At 32.5% G+C, this 24,477-nt stretch overlaps 2 protein-coding genes across 2 annotated transcripts; both read right to left on the reverse strand.

The window, feature by feature from the left end:
- Window positions 1-12,828: 12,828 nt before the first annotated feature.
- On the reverse strand, window positions 12,829-13,956 carry LOC128293293 (receptor-like protein EIX2). Its single transcript, XM_053029086.1, has 2 exons — window positions 13,012-13,956; window positions 12,829-12,924 (listed from the first exon to the last, which is right to left on the reverse strand). Exons 1-2 carry the CDS (start codon window positions 13,794-13,796, stop codon window positions 12,915-12,917), a joined length of 795 nt encoding a protein of 264 aa, XP_052885046.1. The 5' UTR covers window positions 13,797-13,956; the 3' UTR covers window positions 12,829-12,914.
- Window positions 13,874-15,779, reverse strand: LOC108458786 (receptor-like protein EIX2). The gene is made up of 2 exons (XM_053027626.1): window positions 14,024-15,779; window positions 13,874-13,926 (listed from the first exon to the last, which is right to left on the reverse strand). Exons 1-2 carry the CDS (start codon window positions 15,777-15,779, stop codon window positions 13,874-13,876), a joined length of 1,809 nt encoding a protein of 602 aa, XP_052883586.1.
- Between the last annotated feature and the right edge of the window lie 8,698 nt (window positions 15,780-24,477).

The raw sequence follows: 24,477 nt of genomic DNA on the forward strand, positions 1-24,477 counted from the left end.
AAAAGAAATAAGATATAGTTTAAGTGGTAAAGTACTCTCCTTTTCTTCTTGTGGTCAAAGGTTTAAATCCTATCCTTTCCTTCTATTTTGAAAACCGACAATCCTCTAACAAGAAGGAATAAGAATAATTAAGCGTAAAAGTAAAAAACAATTGGGCAATAGCCTATTTGTTAAGGCACTAACATCCTTGTTCATCAAACCTATGCTCGAGTCACATAAAATTCACACCAATCCAATCCCAACTAGAATTCATATCTTATCATTGTTTAAAATTTAAATAGAATTAAAATTCCATATTTTTTAATCATTTTATCCTAATTTAAAATTATATCTTTTTTAAAAATAAATTCAAATAGAAATAGAAATCCATATTTTTTTTTATCTTCTTATCCTAATTAGAATTCAAATTACAACTTTTCAAATCCTAATAGAATTTATCCTTCTTCACGCTATTTATTCTCTATTTTTCCTTCAAAACTCACATTGCAAAATTCTTTCAAATTATTGGGTTCTTTCTTTTTCTCTTCCATTGTGAAATCGATTTTCAATCAAGGAATTCAAAATCTTCAAAATCATCCCTCTTTTCTCGAGTAGATCACCAGTCTCTCCAAAGCTAAGGCTTTTAAGTCTTCAAATCAGGTGTGAGATCTAAACTTAAAATATTATGTCTAATTAACTGTAGTGTTAGGAAATTAAAAGAGTTGTTATGTGAACTATATAATATGCGAACCTAGAGGAAATATCATGCGAACACTGTAGGAATTGTAACATGAGCATGTAAAGATTATATATAAACGCATAGAAATAATATGCAATCTTTAATTGCTTAATAGGCAAGTTATACATATTTAGTTATGCGAACCATATTCATGCTATGTGCGAACTATATGTATGCTTTATACGAACCCTTGTATATGCATTATTGTTATTCTTTTTACACTCACCAAATATATGTGTGTATATGTGAGATTGATTGAATGCATGATTACATGTCATTTGATGATAGGTTGTGACAGTAAATGTGCTAAATAAGCATAGTATCAAATTTTAATAATGAGTATGATCTAATGAGTATATGTGTATATTAAGCAAAATTGAGAATAGAGGATGGAGGAGTTCCGTTAGAGACAGTGGCAATTTAAGTCCATACCGAAAGTCAGTACTGCACAAAGTAGGTGGCAATGTCATCCAAAACAAATAAGCTAGGATGGTAGGCTAAAAAGCCACCAAACTTGGCAAACCCGGATGATAGTTTATGTGTAAAGCCATCTAAACTGGACATGATAGGATGATCATTTTAAAATACCATCAAAATTGGACCAAGCCGGGGTGGTAGTAATAGTCATCGTCACAAATGACCAATGAACGATCATCATCGAAAATCAAATTCAAGATGGTCAGTTATTGTTATGTGTTATGTGGAATGGTGTGTTGACCAATGCTCGAGGGCAGTTCGAATGGACAGTGGGAAATTAAAACATTAAATTAAAACATGAATGTGCATCATAATTATATTTTGTATATGTATTGGTTTATTATATGTTCCTCTTATTATGCCTAAAATATTATTATGCTATGAATTAAATACTTTACTGTACGATTGATTATATATTAAAATTAGTCTCACACTGAGCTGTTGTAAGCTCATTCCCCCTTTTCCTTACCTCTCAGGTAATGGAGAAAATAGGATTCGAATCGGCATCGGAGGACCCTCAGATTAGCAAGTTATTTTTTATTAAGTTGTACTATTAAGTTTTCTTTAAAATTGCCCTTAATAAATTATTATTGGGAATTGCTAGTTATTTATTTTAAGCATGACATTTTAAATATTGCTGCTAGCATTTGCATGCCATATAGTTTAAAAACTATTATTTGTTTTCCGCTATTTTATAAAATACTCAAAGTATAGATAATACTTTTCTTGAAAGCCTTTTAATCGTTTTTTTTAATCCTTATATTAATATTATTGTAATAGAATTACTAATTAAATTTAATTCAAACTAAGAATGTTTTTCCAAAAACTAAAGAGTGATTTTCAATCAAATGGAATTAAGTAAAAAGAATGGCTCTACAGGATCACTTCAGTGATCAAATATAACACCTTTAACTTAGCTGAAACTCTTAGTCCGGGTCGGGGCGTTACATAAGTGGTATCAAAGCCTAGGTTTTCTATAACATGAGTTGGAAAATTTGAAGGAGTATGCATGTTTAGAAACAAATTTCATGAAATTGTAGGTTTTTAAGCTAATCCGAGGAAGTCCGGTGTCAGGTACTGTAGAAAAACTTCCTAAGTAGTAGGAAAACTTTAGATAGGAAAGGTAGCGGAAACTGAAAACTTAAATTTGAGTACTAATTACTTGAAATTGTAGAAATATTACTATGAATACTCAAGGTAGACGTGGTACTGGTAGACCCCGTAGGGCTATACCCGTTGAACCACCTATGGTACAAGGAGAAAACCAACTCAAGAGTACGTAGGGAACTCGATCGCTAATGATAAGGGAGGTCATGAGAACAGAGATATGGGAATGAAAAATTAAAATGATGGCACCATGGGAGACGGCACCATGGGAGACGACACTGTAACTCAGGTTATGATAAAAGCTCTCTAAAGAGTTTCTGGATCGAGAAACAGAAATGGAAAAATTGTTGCCCAAAAACTCAAATCAAATGGGGCTAAACCGTTCAAAGAAGTCGTTGGAACAACTCCTACTGTGACGGAGTATTGGATGGAAATGACAGAAAGGATTATAGATGATTTCGAATGCACTCCTAAATAGAAATTAAAAAAGGAGCGGTGTCTTTGTTAAGAGACAAGGCCTATAGATGGTGGCAAGCAGTTGAGAGGGGAACACAGAACGATTAACTTGGAATTATTTCCAAGAAGCTTTTCAAAAAAAGTATGTAGGTCCCTGTTATGTCTAAGCCTGTAGACATGAATTTATCAAGTTAAAACAAGGAGATACATCAGTTTCAGAATATGAAGCAAAATTTCTGAGATTAAGTCACTATACTCTTGATTTGGTGGCAAAGGAAGAGAACAAAAGTGCAAGATTCGAAAAAGGGTTAAAATATGACCTAAAAGTTCAAGTGGTGCTTTATCGAGAAAGGAACTTCAAAAATTTGGTTGAAAAAGCCAAAATCTTAGAGGAAATAAAAAAAAAAGAACGGGAAAAGAAGTAGAAAATTCACAATAAAAAGGATTCAGGTTCAAACAACTTGAACGACAAACCTATAAAAAGGACTAACCCGCAACCTAAGTCCACTGAAGAACTTGCTCCAAAATGTCAACATTGTCAGAAATACCACAAAAGAGAATGTTGTAGAAAGATCGATGCTTGCCTTATGTGTGGATCAAAATAACACCAAATAAAGGATTGTCTTTGATTGAATAGTTCAATTGAACTGCAAATTCAAGGCCAAAATCAGAACCAAAAGTAAGGAAATAGTGGTGCCAACCGAAATGATAGAAATCGAGACCCAAGAGCGCCAACACAAGGCATGAACCATGTAGAAGCAAGGCAACCAACTTTAATTTATGTGACAAGAGGACGGGAAGATAAGGACGTCGCCAATGACATCATAGGTTATTCATAAAAAGTCTCATAAAAGAAAAAAAACTCTGAGGCACAGAAAAAGCAAGGTGGGTCCATATCATTCTGATCCTCCCCATATCGTTCCCATTGAAGAAATCAAGCTTCAACCAGACTTGTTTTAATAAGGTAACTAAAATTCGAGGACGAATTTTTTTAAAGGGGTAGATTTGTCACATCTCAAAATATAGGGAATTAGATTAATCAAGGTACAAAATTATGGGGTTGAAATGAATATTAAAATTAGGATAAAAATAATTAATTAAATTATGAAGATAATATTTTAGGTTTAATTAGAACAAAACTTGATTACTAGGTTTATTTTGGGATAATGAGTTTTAATTGAGTTAGGACCTAATTGGAAAAAGGTAAAATAAAATATTAATAGTGAGTCCTGACTATGTGTATTAATAATTATATATGAACTAAAACGGGGAGTATTTAAAAAAACTATAATAGTCAAATAAACTAGAAAAAATGAGTAATTATATAAACTAATAGAGAATAGGTAAGGTGAGCCCCAAATAGATATCTACAATTAATTGACTAAAATAAACAAGAAATAAACTATAGTTTAAGTAATAAAGTACTCTCATTTTCCTTTTGTGATCCCAAGTTTAAATCCTATCCTTCACTTTTATTTTGAAAATGACAGTCCTCCAACAAGAAGGAATAAGAATAATTAAGCGTAAAAAAAAAAAAAAAAAAAGAAAGATTGGGCAATAGCCCATTAGTTAAGGCGCTAACCTCCTTGTTTATCAAATTTGTGTTTGACTCCCATCGAATTCACACCAATCCAATCCCAACTAGAATTCATATTTTATCATTGATTAACTTTAATCATTTTATCCTAATTTGAAATTATATCTCTTTTAAAATAAATTCAAATAGAAATAAAAGTCCATATTTTTTTTTATCTTCTTATCCTAACTAGAATTCAAATTATTCCTTTTCAAATCCTAATAGAATTTATCCTCCTTCACTCTATTTATTCTCTATTTTTTCTTCAAAACTCATATCACAAAATTCTTTCAAATTCTTGAGTTCTTTCTTTTTCTCTTCCATTTTTAAATCGGTTTTTAATCAAGGAATTCAAAAACTTCCCTCTTTTCTTAAGTAGATCACCAGTCTCTCCAAAGCTAAAGTTTTTAAGTCTTCAAATTAGGTGTGGGATCTAAACTTAAAACATTATTTATGATTAATTGTAGTGTTAGGAAATTAAAAGAGTTGTTATGTGAACTGTATAATATGCGAACCTAGAGGAAATATCATACGAACACTATAGGAATTGTAATGTAAGCATGTAGAGATTATATAAGAACCCATAGAAATTATATGCGATCTTTAATTGCTTAATAGGTGAGTTATACATATTTAGTTATGCGAACCTCATTCATGCTTTGTGCGAACTCTATGTATGTTTTATGCGAGCCCTCTTATATATATGTTATTGTTATTCTTTTTAGACGCGCCAAATATATGTGTTTATATGTGAGATTGATTGAATGCATGATTACATGTCATTTGATGATAAGTTGTGATAGTAAATGTGCTAAATAAGCATAGCATCTAATTTTGATAATGAGTATATCTGCATATTACGTGAAATTAGGAATGGAGGATGGAGGAGTTCCGTTGGGGACAGTGACAATTTAAGTCCACACCAAAAGTTAGTATTGCACGAAGTAGGTGGCAATGTCATCAAAAATGGATAAGCTAGGATGGTAGGCTGAAAAGCCACCAAACTAGGCCAACCGGGATGATAGTTCATGTGTAAAGCCATCTAAACTGGACAGTACAAGATGGTCATTTTAAAACACCATTAAAATTGGATGAAACCGAGGCGGTAGTAATAGTCATCGTCATAAATGACTAGTGAACGACCATAATCGAAAATCAAATCCGAGATGGTCAGTTATTGTTATGTGTTATATGGGATGGTGTGTCGAGCAATGCTTGAGGGCTGTTTGAATGGACGGGTGGGAAATTAAAAAATTAAATTAAAACATAAATGTGCATCATAATTACATTTTGTATATGTATTGATTTTGTAACGCCCCAATTTTCGGGAATTCTGTGAATGTTGGCATAGGTTTAATTATGTTAGTGGGCCTCTAGAAAGCCCAAACTTAAGATAGAACCCGACAATTTTAGTTAATTTTTGTTCCATAACAAAAAAGGGGTGAAATTATGAAATAGAACCTATGTGAAAATGTTTGAAAATGCTATAGGCTAAATTGAAGTGGCCAAATAAATTGGAGTGCAAAATAGGAGGATTTGCATGACAAACCTCCCATTTTACATGAAGTGGCCAGCTATCATGTTGTTGTAGACAAAATGTACACTTGATATCCATAATTTATGGTACAAATTGATACAAATTGATAATAGGTTAGGTAAATGTTCCATGATAATGGGTTAGGTAAATGTTTCATGATAATGGGTTAGGTAAATGTTTCATGATAAGAATTTCATGCCTTTTGTATTAAAGAATTAAATGGATGAAATATGAAGTTTTATTAAAAGAAAAAGGGGTGAAAAGAACAAAGTTTTGTCCATCTTTGTTCATCATAGCTGAAAGTTAGAGAAGAGAAAGGAGAGGAGAAAGCTCTTGGGTATTCGGTCATTAGGAGGAGGAAAATTGAAGGTAAGTTCTTGGTACCTTACTTCTATTTTGAGGTTCATGAGTTCTTCTTGATTCTACCTTAACTCTCGAAGTATATTTTGATTTTTAGTTGTGTTGTGAGCATTTAGTCATGAATTAAAATGAAGGAAATGGTTGTTGTTTCATGTTCTTTTGATGAAAAATGGAAGATAGGTGAAGTTGAGCCAAACAAATGAGCATGCATGTGCCTTAGATGTTAAAGGGAAAAATCAGCTAACATGTTGTGCTTTAAAATGATGAAATGGAGATTATACTTAAGTAAAATCATAGATATGTGATGATTGATTGGTGATATACATGTTTAAATAACAAGCATGCAAGTTAGGTGTGAAAGAGTGATTTGGTGATAAATCTGCTTGGGACAGCAGCAGTAACGTGACTTTGAAAAATCACCATAAATTGTGGGAGATGAGTTAGAAGCTGCATAAATTATGTAATTAAATCTTAATGAGTCTAGTTTCAAATGGAATAAACAAGAACATATTTTGAATTCTGTACAATGAGAAATTTGATTCGTAATGAAGGGTGGTCAGATTAGTCAAACAGTGAAACATGGGAAACTTTGAGAAAAATCTGGTATTGATTGGCTAAACCAAAAATTCTGAAAATTTTATGAATAGAAGATATATGAGTCTATTTTCAGGGAAAGTTAACGGCACTTGATTTGGAGTTTCGTAGCTCCAGTTATAAATAATTTAGTGACTGTTGCTCAGAAAGACAGCTTGCAGTGAAATTATGATTATGTGGTAAACATTGACAAAAATTTGTTAATGAGTTGCTTATTGTTTTCTTATAAGCTTATTATGATCTGTAGGTGTGGTTGGCCGAATATTGTAAGGGGTTAATACGTAGTTCGTATTTGAATAGTTAGATTAACGTGTTAGTAATCCAATTGTAGGCGGTTTGTGTGTGGATCTCGTCAGCATATCGTCGCAAACAGGTGTGTAACTAACACCTTCTTTCTTAGTCTGGATCGGCAAAAGTCGAAAAGCCGAAATGCCGAAAACCTGTATTTTGTAGATTTGCGAGTGTGCGAATGCTCGTGAGGTAAATCGATTAATGTTTTTGGTAAACTGCAAAATTTGGACTGCAAAGTGCATGATTTCGTGCCTCGATATTTTTGGGCTTAATGGGCCAAAATTGGAATATGGGCCAACGGCCCAATTCGTAAGAACCCTCGATGCGTGATTCGTTAGTACGTGAAAAGTAGGAATATGCATGAAAAACCCTAAAATAGATAAATTACTGAAATACCTTTAAAAGTGGAAAATTTACAGTTTTACCCCTAATAGATAAATTACCGAAATACCCTTAGGGTTAAATTGACCTAAATGCATGTTTGACTGTTGTTATTTACTGCATGCCATGTTGTTATTATCTGATGCATGGGATTGGGATATTGACGGAGGAAGTACTGAAAGTGGCTTGTCCACGTACTGGAGGCTTTGCCTTAATTTACTATTAACTGAGCAGCAAGGCTGCAACTATGGAGTGTTGGGCTGGGTAGGTTGAGCTATCCCCACATGGAGTGTATGGCTGGTACAGGTGGAGTGTAGTGGTTGGTGGGTTGAGTAGTCTCCCCAAATGGGCTTTCATATGTTATTGATGTTGCATGTATTTTGAAATGGGCCTATGGGCCATATTGTTATTTGAATAAGGGGTTAAGGCCCAGTTTATTGTAATCTGAAAAAGGCTCTGGCCCAGTATCACTGTTACTTGAATGGACTTAGGCCCAATGGGCTTGAGCTGACTTGGACTTTGAATGGGTTTTCTTTACACACTGAGTTTCCCCAAACTTATCCCTTTTATTTTCATCCACGCAGGAAATCCCCAACCATAGTGGGATTGAGCGTGAGGAATTCGAGTGGCCACCCGCTCGAAAGTTTGATTTTTTCTCGTGAACTGGACATCCTTTTAATTACGTTTGAGGTTTTGGGCTTTTAAATGTAATAAGGCCGCTTATTTATTTTTGATGGTTTTAATATGTATTACTAAGATAGGTAATACTTATTTTAACTGTTGAAATTGGATAGCTTTAGGGCGCGTTTTCAAAAACAACAGTTGATTTCAAAATAACACGACAACAAGCAAAGCTTCCGCAATGAAAGTATTTTCCAAAATGAATCACTTTTGCTAAAAATGACTTAATCGAATCGGTTTCCTAGAAATATCCATGACGTTAAGGTGTGGCAATGGCGGTATGCATGTCTAGGATTGGATCCGAAGGGAGCTTGGTACCGATGGACTCACCACCTCTTTTCCGGTTTCCTACCTGGTGCACAGCTTCCATTTACTTTAACCCTTAATGAATTAATCTTTTGAACATCAAGTACGATTTTCTGGACTTAGAATGGAAATTTTTTTTACGTTTTTGATGTGGCATGCCGGATCCGGCCATAACTTCTGGGCCGGGTTTGGGGTGCTACAGATTTATTATATGTTCATTTTATTATGCCTAAATTATTATTATGCTATGAATTAAATAGTTTATTGTATGATTGATTATATATAATGATTTAAGATTAGTCTTACACTGAGCCGTTGTAAGCTCATTCCCCCTTTTCCTTACCTCTCAGGTAATGCAAAAAATAAGATTCGAATAGACATCGAAAGACCCTCGGATTAGCAAGTCAATTTTTTTATTAAGTTCTACTATTAAGTTTTCTTTAAAATTGCCCTTAATCAATTATTATTGGAAATTGTTAGTTATTTATTTTATGCATGACATTTAAATATTGCTACTAGTATTTGCATGACATTCAGTTTAAAAACTATTATTTGTTTTTAGCTGTTTTATAAAATACTTAAAGTATAGATAATACTTTTCTTGAAAGCTTTTTCATCGTTTTTTTTAAATCCTCATATTAATATTATTGTACTTGAATTACTAAATAAATTCAGTTCAAAATTAGGAATGTTTTTCCTAAAAACTAAAGAGTGATTTTCAATCAAATGGACCTAAGTAAAAAGAATGGCTTTATGGAATCACTTCGATGGTCGAAGTAATGCCATCGACTTAGTTGAAACTCCTAGAGCGGGTCGGGGGTGTTACATTCTATGTTTTTGAGGTTGGGTTTATGTGCCTAACGACTCTAATTTGGGGCATTCTATTCTATGGAAGCGCATAGTAGCCTTTATGTTATGCATCTCGGTAGGAATAAGAAGTATCGAGATCTCAGAGAGTTATATTGGTGGCCTAGTTTTAAACAATAGGTAACTGATTTTTTCTCTTGTTGTCTAACATGCCTGCAAGTTAAGGTTGAGCACCAATGACCTTTGGGTTTGCTTCAACCCGTTAAGATTCCCCTTTGGGAATGGGAACGGGTGACTATGGATTTCGTTAGGGGGTTGGTCTTAACACCTACTAAGAAGGATAGGGGTGAGCAAAACTCGATTTGACTCGAAAAAATTGAAAAAAATTCGATTTTCGAGTTAAACGAATCGAGTTATTCGAGTCAACTCGAATTTTTTTTCGAATTTCAAGTTCGAATCGAGTTGAGTTTTCGAATTCGAATAACTCGAATAATTCGAATAATTCGAATATCAAATTATAATATTTTACATTTTTACCCCAAATTCCCAAACCTTTTTACTTTTCCCTCAAAACTTTTACTCCTTCCCACTTTTCCCCAAAAACTTTTACTCTTCTTCCATTCCAACCCCCCAATCTACCCAAAATCCATTTCCCACCAAAATTTTACTCTCCCATTTATTTTTGTTCAAAATTTTACTCCCCAAAACCCTCAAAACTTTTTATTTTCCCCTAAATTTTTTACTCCCTCCCACTTTCCCCCTAAAATTTTTACTTCCTTCCAATCTCACCTCCCATCTACCCCAAATCATCCCCCCCAATTTTTTCTAATATTTTCCCTCCAAATTTTTATCCCCCTATTTACTTTCCCTCAAAATTTTATTCCCCAAAACTTTTTATTTTCCCCTAAACTTTTACTTCTCACCTTTTACTCTCAAATAAAAAATCAAAATTATCCAAAAAAATCACTAAACATAAATAGTAATAATTTTATTTATATCTACTATTTATATTATTAAATTAAATTTCACATTTTATATTATTTATATTATTGAATTATTTAGTCACATTGAATATTTATACTAAAATTGAATTATTAATTATGCCATTAAATTTTCATGTTAAAATTTTATATTGGTATCAATTTCACATTTTATCTTTAAAATAACTTTTATTAAAAATCACATTTTACATTTAATATATTTTTAATTCCAAAATACATAGTGACAAGAATCAAGATGATTGAAACAACTAAGCAAACAAAGAAGCTAACCCGTATATAAAAGATTAATAAATAAATTATGAGGTGATGAAAGTTAATAAAAATTTTGATTAAGGTGGATAAATTTTATTACGGTGGGTGTTAATGGTTGCAAGGACCCAAAATTATTTTATAAAATTTAACTCAAACAAATATATTCGATTCGATTCGATTCGAATTCCATCTCACTCGACTCGATTCGAGAAAATTTCAAATCAAATTAGGATGATAAAATATGATTTGTCAACTCGATTAACTCGAAATTTTTTCATTCGAATTGATTCGATTCGATCGAATGCTCACCCCTAAAGAAGGATTTGTTTAGGTCATCGTGGATCGTGTGACCAAGTTTGCTAATTTTATTCCTGTCAAGACAGAATATTCCCTTCAGAAATTGGCTACGTTGTATGTTTCTGAGATTGTTAGATTGTATGGAGTTCCAGTCTCGATTATTTCTAATAGAGATCCTCCCTTCACTTCTCGATTTCGGAAGAAGCTTAATGAGACTTTGGGTAATTGGTTGGACTTTAGTACTGCATTCCATCCTCAGACAGATGGTAAATCTGATAGGGTGATTCAAATATTGGAGGATATGTTACGGAGTTGTGTGATTGACTTTTGAGGTATTTGGGAGGAGTTTCTTCCACTGACTTAGTTCGTGTATAATAATAACTTCCAGTCCAGTATTCAGATGGCACCTTATAAGGCTTTGTGTGGTCGTAAATGTCGTAACCCTTTGTGTTGGACTAAGTTGGGTGAGAGACAAGTTTTGGGTCTTGAGTTGATTTATGAGACTGAGGACAAGGTTAGATTGACTCGTGATAGTCTTAAGGCAGCTTCTAATAGACAAAAGTCATATTCAGATTTGAAGAGATGAGATATTGAATATTTTGTGGGTGGCCAAGTCTTTCTTAAGGTATCTCCGTGGAAGAAGGTCCTTCGGTTTAGACGTAAGGGTAACTTGAGCCCTAGGTTCATTAGGCCTTATCGGATTTTGATACGTGTAGGATTGGTTTCTTATCAGTTAGAGCTACCTCCAGAATTTGATGTTCTGTTAACATAAAAATATTGATGTATTTATTTGATTAATACGATGTATGCTTAGCATGAACTATTTTTATGGTAAGTTTGATCTGTATCTGTTATAAGAGCATGTATGACATGTATATTTTGATATTTGATAAATTATGTTTGTGCATTGGGGTGGGACTTGTGTATATTAGGGAAGTGTGAGCAAATATATCTTTGCCGTATCTGGTGGCACAATCACACATATCTTTGTAAAAGGTGATAAATCGCTTAATGAACTGGCAGCTAAGCTGCAAATGTTTTGAAAAGTGTCATACCGACACTAAACGGTGTGTTGAGCTGGATGGGTATTCAATACCCTATATGGTGTGTTGGAATGGTCGGAGATGGTGTGTAGCGGATGAAAGTATGATTGTAAATCTGCATCTATTGTGTTCTAATACAATTTTTGTTTTTGATATACGTCTGATTAATTTTTGTTGATGATATGATATGTTGCACATTGAATTTTGAAACTCATTCTTTGTTTATTTGTTACTTTCAGGTAACCCTTAGACTTAGTACAGGTCGATGCGACAAGAGCTCGGATAGAATATTTTACTTTTCTTCTGGTTAATTAAATATTAGGATTGTTGTATTTTTTTTTTTATTCTTGGACTGTTTTAAACCTTTTTGGGACCGTTCGATTTTGGACTTTTAAATGTCGTTTTAAACCCTTTATTGATTTTAAAGGGAAACTTCACGAACATCAAAATGCTAGATTTTCAAAACACGACTTATGTTTTCCAAATCGAATTTAACCAAGAATTTCGCTGCAAATAAATGTGTTTAATCGTGTTTTCCAAAATTGGACTTGACTGAGATATTTCCCGCGGTGCAACCGTAAACATTTTCAAAGTATAATTAATTAATAGTTTCTTTCGAATCTGTTAATGAAGATATGTTTTTTAGTAAACTGGAAGTTCACGTAACAATAGCAAATAAAATCTTTTCAATTCAAATGTTTCTGGGTTTTCAAATGATTTACTGTAACATATATATATATGATTATAACTTTTAAGCTGGATTTAGGGTGTTGCAAAATTACTTTGGACAAAAAATAAATATACAAACCAAATATAACATAAACCTATTAAAAAAAAATCAAAGAAAGCCATCACAAATCACTTCTTAATATATAGAAATTAGAAATCATCGAAAAGAATTCACTCAAAAAACAAAAAGAAATCATTCAAAAAACAAAAAGAAATCATCAAAAAGACAAACATGTCTTAATTTATAAGTTTTTTATTAAGATTTTCTCACATGCAGGAAAAACCACCTTCAGTTGCAGTTCTAATCACACCTGAAAAATAATAATATACAACTTTGTTATTTACTTAAGGATATATTTCTCAACTTTGTTAAGGAGTGAAGAAAGTAAATTTATTACCTTGTTGAAAGAGCTTTGATTCTCCTCACTAACCTTGCTTTCAGCAGAACAAATGTAACATAAACCCAATCCTTTGCATTATCCATGTAACGGTAATATGAATGCCTCCATGAACGCTTCAAGAACACAACACTGCAAAACCCCCAGAAACCCACTGCAAATCCAAGTCCCATGCCAGTGTAAAACCATTTCATGAACTCATCAGAATCTTCTTCACCTCCTACTGCAGGTTTACCGGGACGTGGTTCCACCATTGAGCAATTCGGTGAAATCGGAGGACCACAAAGTCCTCTATTATGCGAAAATGACGAAGGATCAAAGCTCTGTAGTTGAGTGCTGGTTGGAATTTTTCCAGACAATTCATTATAAGACAAGTTCAAGTTACTTAGAAATGTTAATTCAGACAAGCTGGTCGGGATGTTTCCTGAAAACTTGTTTCTTGACAGGTCAAGCACCTCTAGTTGTCTTATATGCCCAATCTTTTGAAGAATTTTTCCGTTAAAAAGGTTTCTTGACAAGTTCAATACAACCAGTTCTTGAAGACTACTTAATTCTTCAGGAATCTCTCCTGTTAATTTGTTACAAGAGAGATCAATGGCTAGAAGCAATCCAAGTTGTGGATAGCTTTGCTTTGTTCCCTTCCATGTAAGCAATGCCTCATCAACATATCTAACCTGAATGATCCATATAGGCTCACCATACACACCCTCCAGAGATAAAAATCTAGGTCCAGTATCTAAGATGTTATGCTCAATCCTTCTATCTAAACTCTCTTTTTTTGCCATGGAAGTGAAATTATTGAGGCATGGTGGTATGGTACCAGCGATTTTATTTACAGAGAGGTCCAAGATTTGTAGATATTTCAATCCACAAAGTTGATGGGGAATCCTTCCCCTGAACTGGTTCCCTTGAAGGCTAAGAAAAACCAACGATGAAAGCTTCTGACCGATCCACATAGGTATTTCTCCTGATAATTCATTATCACTCAAGTCGAGAAATTTTAACTTGGCACAATTCTGTAAAGATGAAGGTAATTCTCCAGAGAATTTATTACCACGTAAACTTAGCATTTCAAGAGAAATCAGAGATCCTAAGGAGCTGGGAAGTGAGCCTGAGAAACTATTATCACCCAAATTCAAAGCTGTTAAAAACGGGAAACTTCCAAAACAGTCTGGAACCACTCCAGAAAATAGATTATTTGAGAGATCAAACAATGCCAAAAAACCATCACCGGTAATATTGCAAATTGGAGAGACTGAACCAGTAAACTTGTTTTTGGAAAGGTTAATGGTCCCCATATCCATAAAGTAGTCTAAAGAAAAACGTGGCAATGCTCCTGAGAAATTATTAGAGCTTAGATCTAGATGGATTATGTGGATAGATTTATTTGGAAAAGTACCACTGATCTGATTGAAAGACATGTTTATGTACGATAATCCCTGAAATTTGTCCCAAAACCAGTAGGGAAGAGAATCCGAAATTCCTGAAGCAGAAATATCAAGGTAATCTATGGAAGAAATATCAACGTCAGGGTTTAGGACGTGAGTCTGAATCCAATTTGGGAAACGACGCCCTAACTTGCAAGAGCAAAGCAATAGTTGACTCGGTTGGAAGGGAGGAATCCATCCGTAGGTGAATTTCAAAGTCAAAGAAGTGTAGGATAAATCCAACTTCTGTAAATAGGTGAAATTTGAGAAATGAGCTTCGGAAATCACATCACCATCAAAAGAATTCCCTGCAAGCCGCAAGACTTTCAGGTTGGAAAGTTGCCCAAGGCTTTTGCTTATGGATCCATTTAGAAGGTTGTACCCAAGATCTAGAACCCTAAGATCTGGTAGTTTTCCGATTTCATTCAACACGGAATCTCCCCTAACTTGATTCTCATCTAATATCAAAAGATTATCACTCAAATAAAGTTCTTTAATAGCCATCATGTTCCCGAAAGCATCTGGAATTGGACCTGTCAACTGGTTACTTGAGAGGTCAAGTGATTCAAGGTTGCTGCTAACATTAAACAACCATGGATATATGGCAGAAGAAGGGAGATTATTATGAGAGAGATCGAGAGTGTTGAGAGATGTAGAAGAGTTGGTAAGGGAAACAGAAGAAGATGAGATGCTTGGAAGATCACAATCTCTCAGATTTAGTTTTTGAAGCAAAGGAAGATGGTTAATGATTTGAGACCAATCATTGGCATTGCTCAGGTTAGTGAAACGGAGATCAACCTCTTTCAAACGAGAAAGATGGGAAAGCCACTCAAGTTTTCCAACATTGAAAACTCTACCGTTGCCACCCAATCTAAGAGTCTCCAACATTGAAAGATTTCCAAGTAGAGAAGGAATTGGACCTCTAAAATTAGCATTAGAGAGATCCAGTAATATCAAGTTTTTCAAAGAACCAAAAAACTCTGGGATGAGACTTCCATTAAAATCATTACTGCTGAAATTTAAAGAAGTCAAATGATGTAGTTTAAGCAGTGAAGGGCTAATTGTACCTGCTACAACAAAAGGTCGGAAGCGAAAATCGAGCATTTCAACGTATCCTAGGCTGTTGCAATAGACGCCATTCCAAAGGCAGCACTCCTCACTGAGCCAGAAAGCAAGGGCACCGTCGCCTGACGAATCCATAGCTTGAAGGCTGTGCTTAAATTCAAGTAGTGCTTTTCTCTCACTCTCTTTGCACACGCTAGCACCGGTGCATTTCTCTTGAAGAAGAAGACAAGATATTGCAAAAAATAAAACAAGTTTATTAGACCTCATACTTGACATCGTAATCATGAAATATAAAGCAAGAGCAAATGAAATAGTGTTTTGATTGCTTTAATTCTGAATGCTAATAGCTAAGGAAAGCCCTCTTTATAAACACCCAACTTGAATGGTAATGGTAGCAAATCAATTATGGGTGTTGAATTACTTTTGACCATTATCTCTAACTAATGATTAGGCCTGTTTTGCTTTCATTCTTTTATTTTTATTCTTTAATCAATCTCTTTATTAGTCCTTTCAATGAGGGTTTTTTTTTTTCCTGAAACTACATCGATGGGAAAAATAAATTGCATTAATATAATTGATACATGTATTTGTCATTCTCCACACTATTAAACCTTTAAGGGACGACTTAGACTTGCTTTTAAGTAATTTATTTTCAGCAAAAGTTTCTTATTTCAGCATTAGTAAGCTATTGGCTTTGAATTATTTACTAGTATTATATAATTAATGTAAAAGGAAAATACCTTGTAATTGTTGAGTCGAATTACTTTTTTGACTGTTAGAGCTAATTAAAGATTAGAGTTTTGTAGCAATCTGCTCGAAATTTCGGTATGGAAACTTAACAGAATGTACTGAGTTTATTTTATAGGGAATTATACCCCTTGACATCAAACAATTTCTTGTTTAACAAATGGTGTCTGAGATTTCCGTGTTACGATGTCTGAAAATTATCCTAGAGTTTGAGGTACACAGTTAGGGTTAAAAATGGTGAGAGAAAATTCTTCCCGTAGTGAGCATTTTTAGCTACAAAATGATTTCATATTTAACACATGCTGCCTGGGATTCCTGGGTTCCAGTGTTTGAAAATTATCCTAGGATTCTTGGGTTCTAACATACAAAATTAGGGTTGAAAATAGTGAGGAAGAAAAGGCATGCCGTAGGGGGCTTTTTTAGCTATCAAACGATTTCATGTTTAACACATGCTGCCTCAAGGTTCCCGGGATAAAATTACATGCGGAAGATATTCCCCTCACCCCCCCGGGCACACCCAATTGCCTATATAGAAGGGAGTTTCCATCCCTCTACTCCAACATCTTTCTCACCCACTGTCTCCTTTAAATTGTTTTTTGTTTCTTTTTCTTGCATGTTGAAATTTCTTGGTTTAAAGATTTATTTCTCTTTCTTTTTTAGGGAGACAAAATCATAGTTTTAAGTTCTGTTTGGGTTCATGGTGATGACGTGGAGCTTGAAGACCTACAAATTTCATCTACCATGTGAGGATGGGGCCATCACCTGAGAAGTCGAGACTGCATTGCAACTAAATGCCCTTGTTGGCTGTGATTATATGGTTCCAGGTTGAAGTGTAACTAGGGCTTTAAGTTTACAAAGGTTATGTTGTCAAGGGATGGAGTATAAATGGGGCCTCATATGGTAGTGGTTATGCGGGTACGACAATGAGTTTTTCCTTATTAGAGGAGGATTGTAATATCCCGAATTAGGGCCTAATCAGAATAGTAGTTTCGTGACCACAAATTCGAGATAGAAATAATTATTTTATAATTATTTTGAGGTTTATGATATGATTACATGATTGTGTGAAAATTTCGTGATGAAATCCTATGCCTAAAGTGCTTAAATTGAAATTAGGGACTAAATCGAATAATTTGCAAAACTTGCATTCTAGAAGTTTTTAGTATGAAATTGCTTTGGAATATTAATGAGGAGGTCTTAAATAGCAATTTGACCAATTTCTAAGTTTTTGGACAAAAATTGGACATGGATGGAAATTTTGAAAGTTTAGTAGTAAGGGCATTTTGGTCATTTGGATATTAAATGAAATAAAATGGGAAAAATAACACAAAAATGATCATCTTCTCCATAAGTTGCTGTTGAATTTTGCTGTCCACCATAGCTAGGGTTTCAACACTTTTAAGCCTTGATTGTAAGTGATTTCTATGCCCGTTTTTAATGTTCTTTACATTTTTGAAATCCCGGTAGCTCAATTTAGCTTATGTTAGTAATAATTCAACCTAGGGTTCATATTTGGAAAAATACCCATAGTTGAAATTTGTGTATTTTTATGTTTTATGATAGAACATGAGGTTTTAAATTATGTTAGACAACTTGTGCTACTCGGTTTTAAGTGAAAACGAGTAAAAGGGCTTAATCGGTAAAAATACCTAATAGTCATAAGTACATGTTAGAGTGTGAATTGGATGTTGCCATAGAAGGGAAAAATGATCATCATGTCATAAAACATAAGAAAATAGGATGAAGTTTAATTTACGAGCCTTGGGGCAAAAGTGCAAATATGTGAAAGTTTAAGGGCAAAATGACAATTTTGCCAAAGTTCGTATTAGGGAATGTTTTGATGAATGTATGTATTAAATAAATTAATTTGGCATTATAGATCAAGCAAAACGAGATTCAAGTCGTGATCGAGGAAAAAACAAAGTTTACGAGGAATAGGCTCGAGTGCTAATATTTTGTATTGAGGTAAGTTCATGTGTAAATGTGGTAACATAATTGTCATTTTAAGTAACTTAATGACATTTATATGATATGATGATTATTATTATGAAATATTATGCTTTGTGGTTATTGTTGAGTAATATGCAAATTATGTTTATTACTTGTTAAATATGAATTGCTACCGAGTATCGGTTCCGATATTCCGTGGAAGACGGAAAAGATGTGAGATCGAGGAAAAAGCCCGTTTGAACTTAGGGAATAGATTAGAATACAAGTGACATGTCACTAGGATGGTTGAGTTCCGAACTCGTTGAGTTGAGTCCGAGTTCACTTATGGATGCGAACGCCCGAGCTCGTTGAGTTGAGTCCGAGTTCACTTATGGGCGGGTTACATGGTAGCTTAACTACATAAGTTCCGCAGGCTATTGAGTTTGTCTAGCTGCGGGTATGGCACTTACGTTCATGAAATCCGTGTATTCGAATTATATTCCGATGTGTTCAACGGGTGAATCTTAAGTGAATAAGAAGAATGCCTAAAATGAAGGTGACATGTTGGTAAGTGTGGTGAATGAGAAATTTGACAGGTATGTGCTTAAATCCTCGGGTTGAGAACTTGGTATGATGAAATCGTAGTAAGATATTAAATGCAAATGTAACATGAATGTCTTGATGTTGTTTATGCAAATGATGTTTTATGTGGAATTGCATGATTATGTTACTTACTATTTGCATGTGAACTTATTAAGCATTTGTGCTTACTCCCTCCTTTTGATTCATTGTAGTTGTTGACAAGCCAGCTTGAGAATCGGGATAGGTCGAAGACTCGTTCACACTATCCGAAGGCCAAAATTGGTAAAATGGCTTGTGTATTTTGAATGTGGCATGTATGGCAAAATGCTCACTTTGTGTAAATGATCTTATGATATGGCTATGGTTTGGTAAGAAAAGGGTTGTAAATGATTAGCCATTGGAATGGCCAATTTAAATCAAATTTGATGTTATGTATGCTTAAAATGCTATTTAGTCCATGAAAATCTATAGTAAGGTAAAATTTGCTATAAAACAGAATATTTCTGCAGCAATGATGTGAATTTGAAAAATCACTAAAAATAGTAGAAATGGAATTAAATGATGAATAAGTTATGAAATCGAAGTTTGATGAGTTTATTTTCATATGGATGGAACAAAACAGGCATATGAATTATATTTTATGAGATGTTTAAATTTTTGTGAAACAGAGCCAGAGTGATTTCTGGATCCCCTGTTCTGATTTTGGAAATTCACCATAAATTGTAAAAAAATAATTAAAAGTCATTCTTTATATGTACAGATTCCTTATTGAGTCTAGTTTTATAAGAAACAAACGGCATAGTCATTGAAACTCTATACAGGGAGATATCTAATTAATAATTCACAGAAGTCAGAGCAGTCAAACCTTGAAACAGGGGTAGACTTTAACTAATAAACTGTACTAATAGGATAAACCAAAAATTCTAGAAAAAAATTAGTAGATAGATATATGAGTCTAGTTTCAGAGAAAATTTATGGATCTTAATTTCGAGTTTCATAACTCTAGATTTGAATTTTTAAACGAATGTGACGCAGATTGCCAGCTTGTCTAGAAGTTTTAATAATAAATTGTTTGAGCTGTTTAAGTAATGAATTAAGTCCGTTACCACCTCATGTTCGACTCCGGCAACAGTCTCGAGTATGGGCCGTTACAAGGATGTTTTATAAAACCTATACAGAAGTTTAAAGCAAGAAGCACAGGGTGCTTCTAGTATAATTACGTAATTTGTTTTGTCCATCTTAATCAAAGATAGTGACTTTATTATTTAAACCCGTGATAAAGTTGAGGGCAATAAAATCTCCAACGAGGACCAGTTATTATGCAGTACAGAAAAGATGAAACGTGAATCAAAATGATAGCGATTCTTTCACATTTCATCTTTTCTACATTGCACAATAACTTGTCCTTATTGGAAATCTTGTTATTGTTAGCACTAATTATGGGTGTTTATGCTTTCAATTTTCTTCTCTAGTCAATCACTTTAAGACTCCAATGTAAATAATGTCTCAATAAGGTGTGATAGGGTGAAATTTGTTAGGCCTACTAAACCTTCAATTAATTTAATTTACCCACAAATTTCTTCAAAAAGTGTAGTTGTCGCAAATGAAGAATGGGTATTGAATTCTTCAATAATATGAATCAGAAAATACCTTCCAATTGCAATTGTTGTGTCCAGTTACTTTTTGACAATAAGCACTAATTAAGGCCTGTTTTGCTTTTGTTCTAAATTCCACTTGAGCCTTACAATGTAATTTTTCAATTTTCCACACTAGACTTACTTTTTGTGTTAATAATTTAATTCCCTGCAACTCTTTTCTTCAATTTCCTACGAAGCAAGAAAAGTAATTGTCTGTAATTAACAATGTAAGCTGAATGTTATTAAAGTATTGTTAAAAAAAAAAAAAACCCTAGAAGAAGCTGAGATCTATACCTCCTGACATCATAATTATCATAAAAAATAAGATTGTGTTTTGTTATTTTGGATTCGACATGTCATTATCTACTATCACAAAAATGTTAGCCTATATTAAAAGTGATTTAATTTAGTTAAGATTTATTGGCTTTAGTATGAGTCAAATATGTATACATACTTTAGTAACTAATTTTTAATTAATGATGGGCTGATTAGAAATTAGGTTAATGTGCAAAAGTTATATATTAAGGTTATAATGTCAAATTACACATGTATAACCTTTTTAATATTTCATATTCAGAAAAAAGAGAATTGCATTCTTTGAATTACTTGCGTGTCATAAGGTTATGGTCTCCAATGTGAATAATCTCTCAATAACGTGTCATAGGTTGAAAATTGTTAGGCATACGAAACCTTTAACTAATTTAATTTACCCACAATTTTGTTCTTCAGTTTCATATGAAGCCAAAAGTGTAGTTGTAGAAAATACCTTGCAATTCATGTCTCCTATTACTTTTTGACTATAAGCACTAATTAAGGAGTAGGAAAAGTAATTGTGTTATAATAAGTGTGCTATCCTCGTAATATATAGAAAGTTAATTACTCTCAAATAATAATTAAATAATTTATTATAAAGACAAATGACTTATGGTCACATTTTACTTTTCACCTATCATGTCATATCAATGAGAGAATATCATTTACCCCTTAGTTGCCCTATGAATTCCACTATTGTGGAATGATTTTACATACTGCAAAAGATGTATACCAAACGCACCAACTTCCACTTTTTTATCTATTTGAATTCAGTCTTTTACTTACATCAAAGTAAATGAATAATGCATGAATGTCACAAGTGAATAGATCCATAAACGGAGCTAAGATATATTCTACTTAAGTCTTGGTTGATGTATTGTCATTCAGTCAGTCACATCCATATATTTATCTTTTAGGAGTCATCTGTTGCAATGCTTAAGATAAAACATCTCCTTAATTGGACTTAATACGTCTAAAAACATATTTAAATTATTTACTAATTCAAATTATCTTTTCATATTATGATATGACCAAACATCAAACTAGAGAGCTAGGTCAAACTCATTATAAAAAACATTAAAAAAATCAAAGAAAATATAAAATTTTATTAAAATTATATAAAAGGAAAAAGAAATCGTTTTTTTTTGTGCAGACTTGCGCGTTCCTCGTCTATTCATAGATATCTATTATATATAAAATATAATTTAACCTAAATACCAAAGGAATTTGGAGCCTACGGCTCAGAAGCGAAGCCAGAACAATTTTTTAGGGGGTCTAATAAAATTTTACTTTTGTAGTCTATAATTTTATAATTTTAAAAATTAAATTAAATTTTTATAATTTTAGAGGTGCTAAAATATAAATTTATCATTATTAATTTAAAATTTTAAAATCTTTTAAAAGACCTAAATAATAATTTTTTATTTTACGGGATTGGGGACCATGCCAGCCCCCCTTAACGAAGCCTTTGCTACCGCTTTCCTAATACAACGCCCAAACATTTTGAAAACAATAAATCTTCAAAATATAAAATAAGTTAAAAATATAAGGACTCTTTAAATCTAATCCTAATTAATTTCTTAAAAATATCTTAACAAATAATAATAATAAAATTAGAATATTTCTAAATTCTAAAAGTTCGGTAGGCCAACTTGAGTTCTCATGTCAAATCTTTCTTGCCATCCACATATTCATTCGTTTCTCGACCCACTGTACAATGTATATAAAAAATATTGATTAAGTGTTCAAATTAAGTTAAATTCATGTCCAAAATTAATTAAAATAAATAATGAAAATACGCCAATTATGTGCCTTATCGAATTCTCCCACTTAGGCTGTGTTTGCCCTCAAGCATTTATCAATCCGAGCATACCACAATCATCAAAGTTGGTTCAATCATCACAATTTTCAATTCAAGCAAACAAGTAGACATTAGTAAAATTCTAATCCTACAATCATCTTCCTCAAGCTTACATGTTGACTCACAATTAGCTAAGCACACAATTATCAAATATTCTCATAATTAGACTCCATAATATAGCACCAAAATTAAACAAAAAAATTGCAACTATAAATAACCGTTTGTCCCATTTCTTGTGATCAAGTTTTTTATTTTATTTTTTAATGTTTCATTTTTTAAAAATTAAAAGTTTGTCTAGAATGTCATTAAATCTTCCTATACAAAAAGGATGAGAAATACCCTACCCCAATTACTCAATTTGTCACGTCTCTACATGGTACTAGCTCTGCTCATAATTGTTAAGATTAACAAAGTAAGTGAATAACTTAGAATGACACTTGATTATTTTACACGAAGATAGATAACAACCCAAGTACTTGACTCTAGTTATTCAATCAGTCACAATACTAAGATTTTACTCATAATCTTTCTTGTGGCTATGTTCGTCGTTTTTATGTGCACTAAACTGATTGTTCAACCATAGACATCCAATTTTAAACTGTGATCATGGTTCGGAGAAACTTGATCCTACACAAGAAAACTTAAATTAAAAATGACTAAAAAGAAAAATAACTAAAATAAATGAAAAATAAATAAAATAGGGTTGCCTCTTTATTAATCTCTAAAAATAATAAAATAATTTTAAATCCTAAAAAAATTAAATACATGTTTTCTTTATATTTAAATCATTCCATTTCCTAAGTAAGAATAAAACCCTAATTATTTTTATCAATAGAACTTTGTTTGGATAGAAAGTTTTAAAATTTTCAAGATTTTAGGATATTATAATTTTAAAATGTTAGTATTTATAATTATTTTATTTAAATACATAATGTAAAAAAATTAAATGGTTAAAATTTCATAAGTTAAAAATAATTATGAGAAAAAGAATAATTATTTCAAAACAAATAATATAACGCACATGAGTATTATTAGATTTATAAATATATATATACATATATATATATATATATCTTAATACTATATTATAGATTAGAAATAAAACTCAACTCATAAGTTTGCACCTAAATTATATCTTTTCCCTGTTTTGGTATCTAAACTTTTTACTTAATCATAAATGGTATCTAAATTACTTTTTTCCTAAATTAGTACCTCTATTAGTTAAAATTTTAAATCTATTTTAAAAAAGGGCTTAACTCATATATTGGTACCTAAACTATACATTTTTTTCCTATTTTGGTACCTAAACGTTTTTTGTTACAAGTACTACCTAAACTATTCTTTACCCATTTTACACAAAAATGTTATATTCGTTAAAAAATTTTCAGCCAACAATATTTTGCCACATCATATAAACTTTAAAAAATATTTTTAAAATTCTTTTGTTTTATTGTTTTCTTTTACATCATTTCTCTCTCTTTATTTTTTTTATATTTTCCTTTTTTTATAACCTTTAACAGTACCAATGATACTCAAAATTCGCCCTCTTGAGGTTGAGATGCTAGCTATTAATTTCATCAATCAGAACTAGACCGAGATAGGGGTTAAACCAATTAATTTACAAACTGATACGGGTTGGTTGAACCAAGCTAAAAAGACAATTGAACAAATTCTCTCTATTTTTTATTTTTTTGAACTTTTAATAATAATTAATCAAACAGGAAGAATTGATCAAACTGAGAACTAAGGTATATTCAACCACAAAAAGAGTATATTCAACCTCAAACTCATGCATATCAAACATGGATTAACACTTTAGAATTATCAATCCAAGAACAATTAAGCATTCATAATTTAAAACAAAGAGACTAAAGTTTTATTACATAAAACTATAAACCAAACAATA

Source organism: Gossypium arboreum, chromosome 5 (genome assembly GCF_025698485.1).
Source record: "Gossypium arboreum isolate Shixiya-1 chromosome 5, ASM2569848v2, whole genome shotgun sequence".
NCBI classification, from domain to species: domain Eukaryota; kingdom Viridiplantae; phylum Streptophyta; class Magnoliopsida; order Malvales; family Malvaceae; genus Gossypium; species Gossypium arboreum.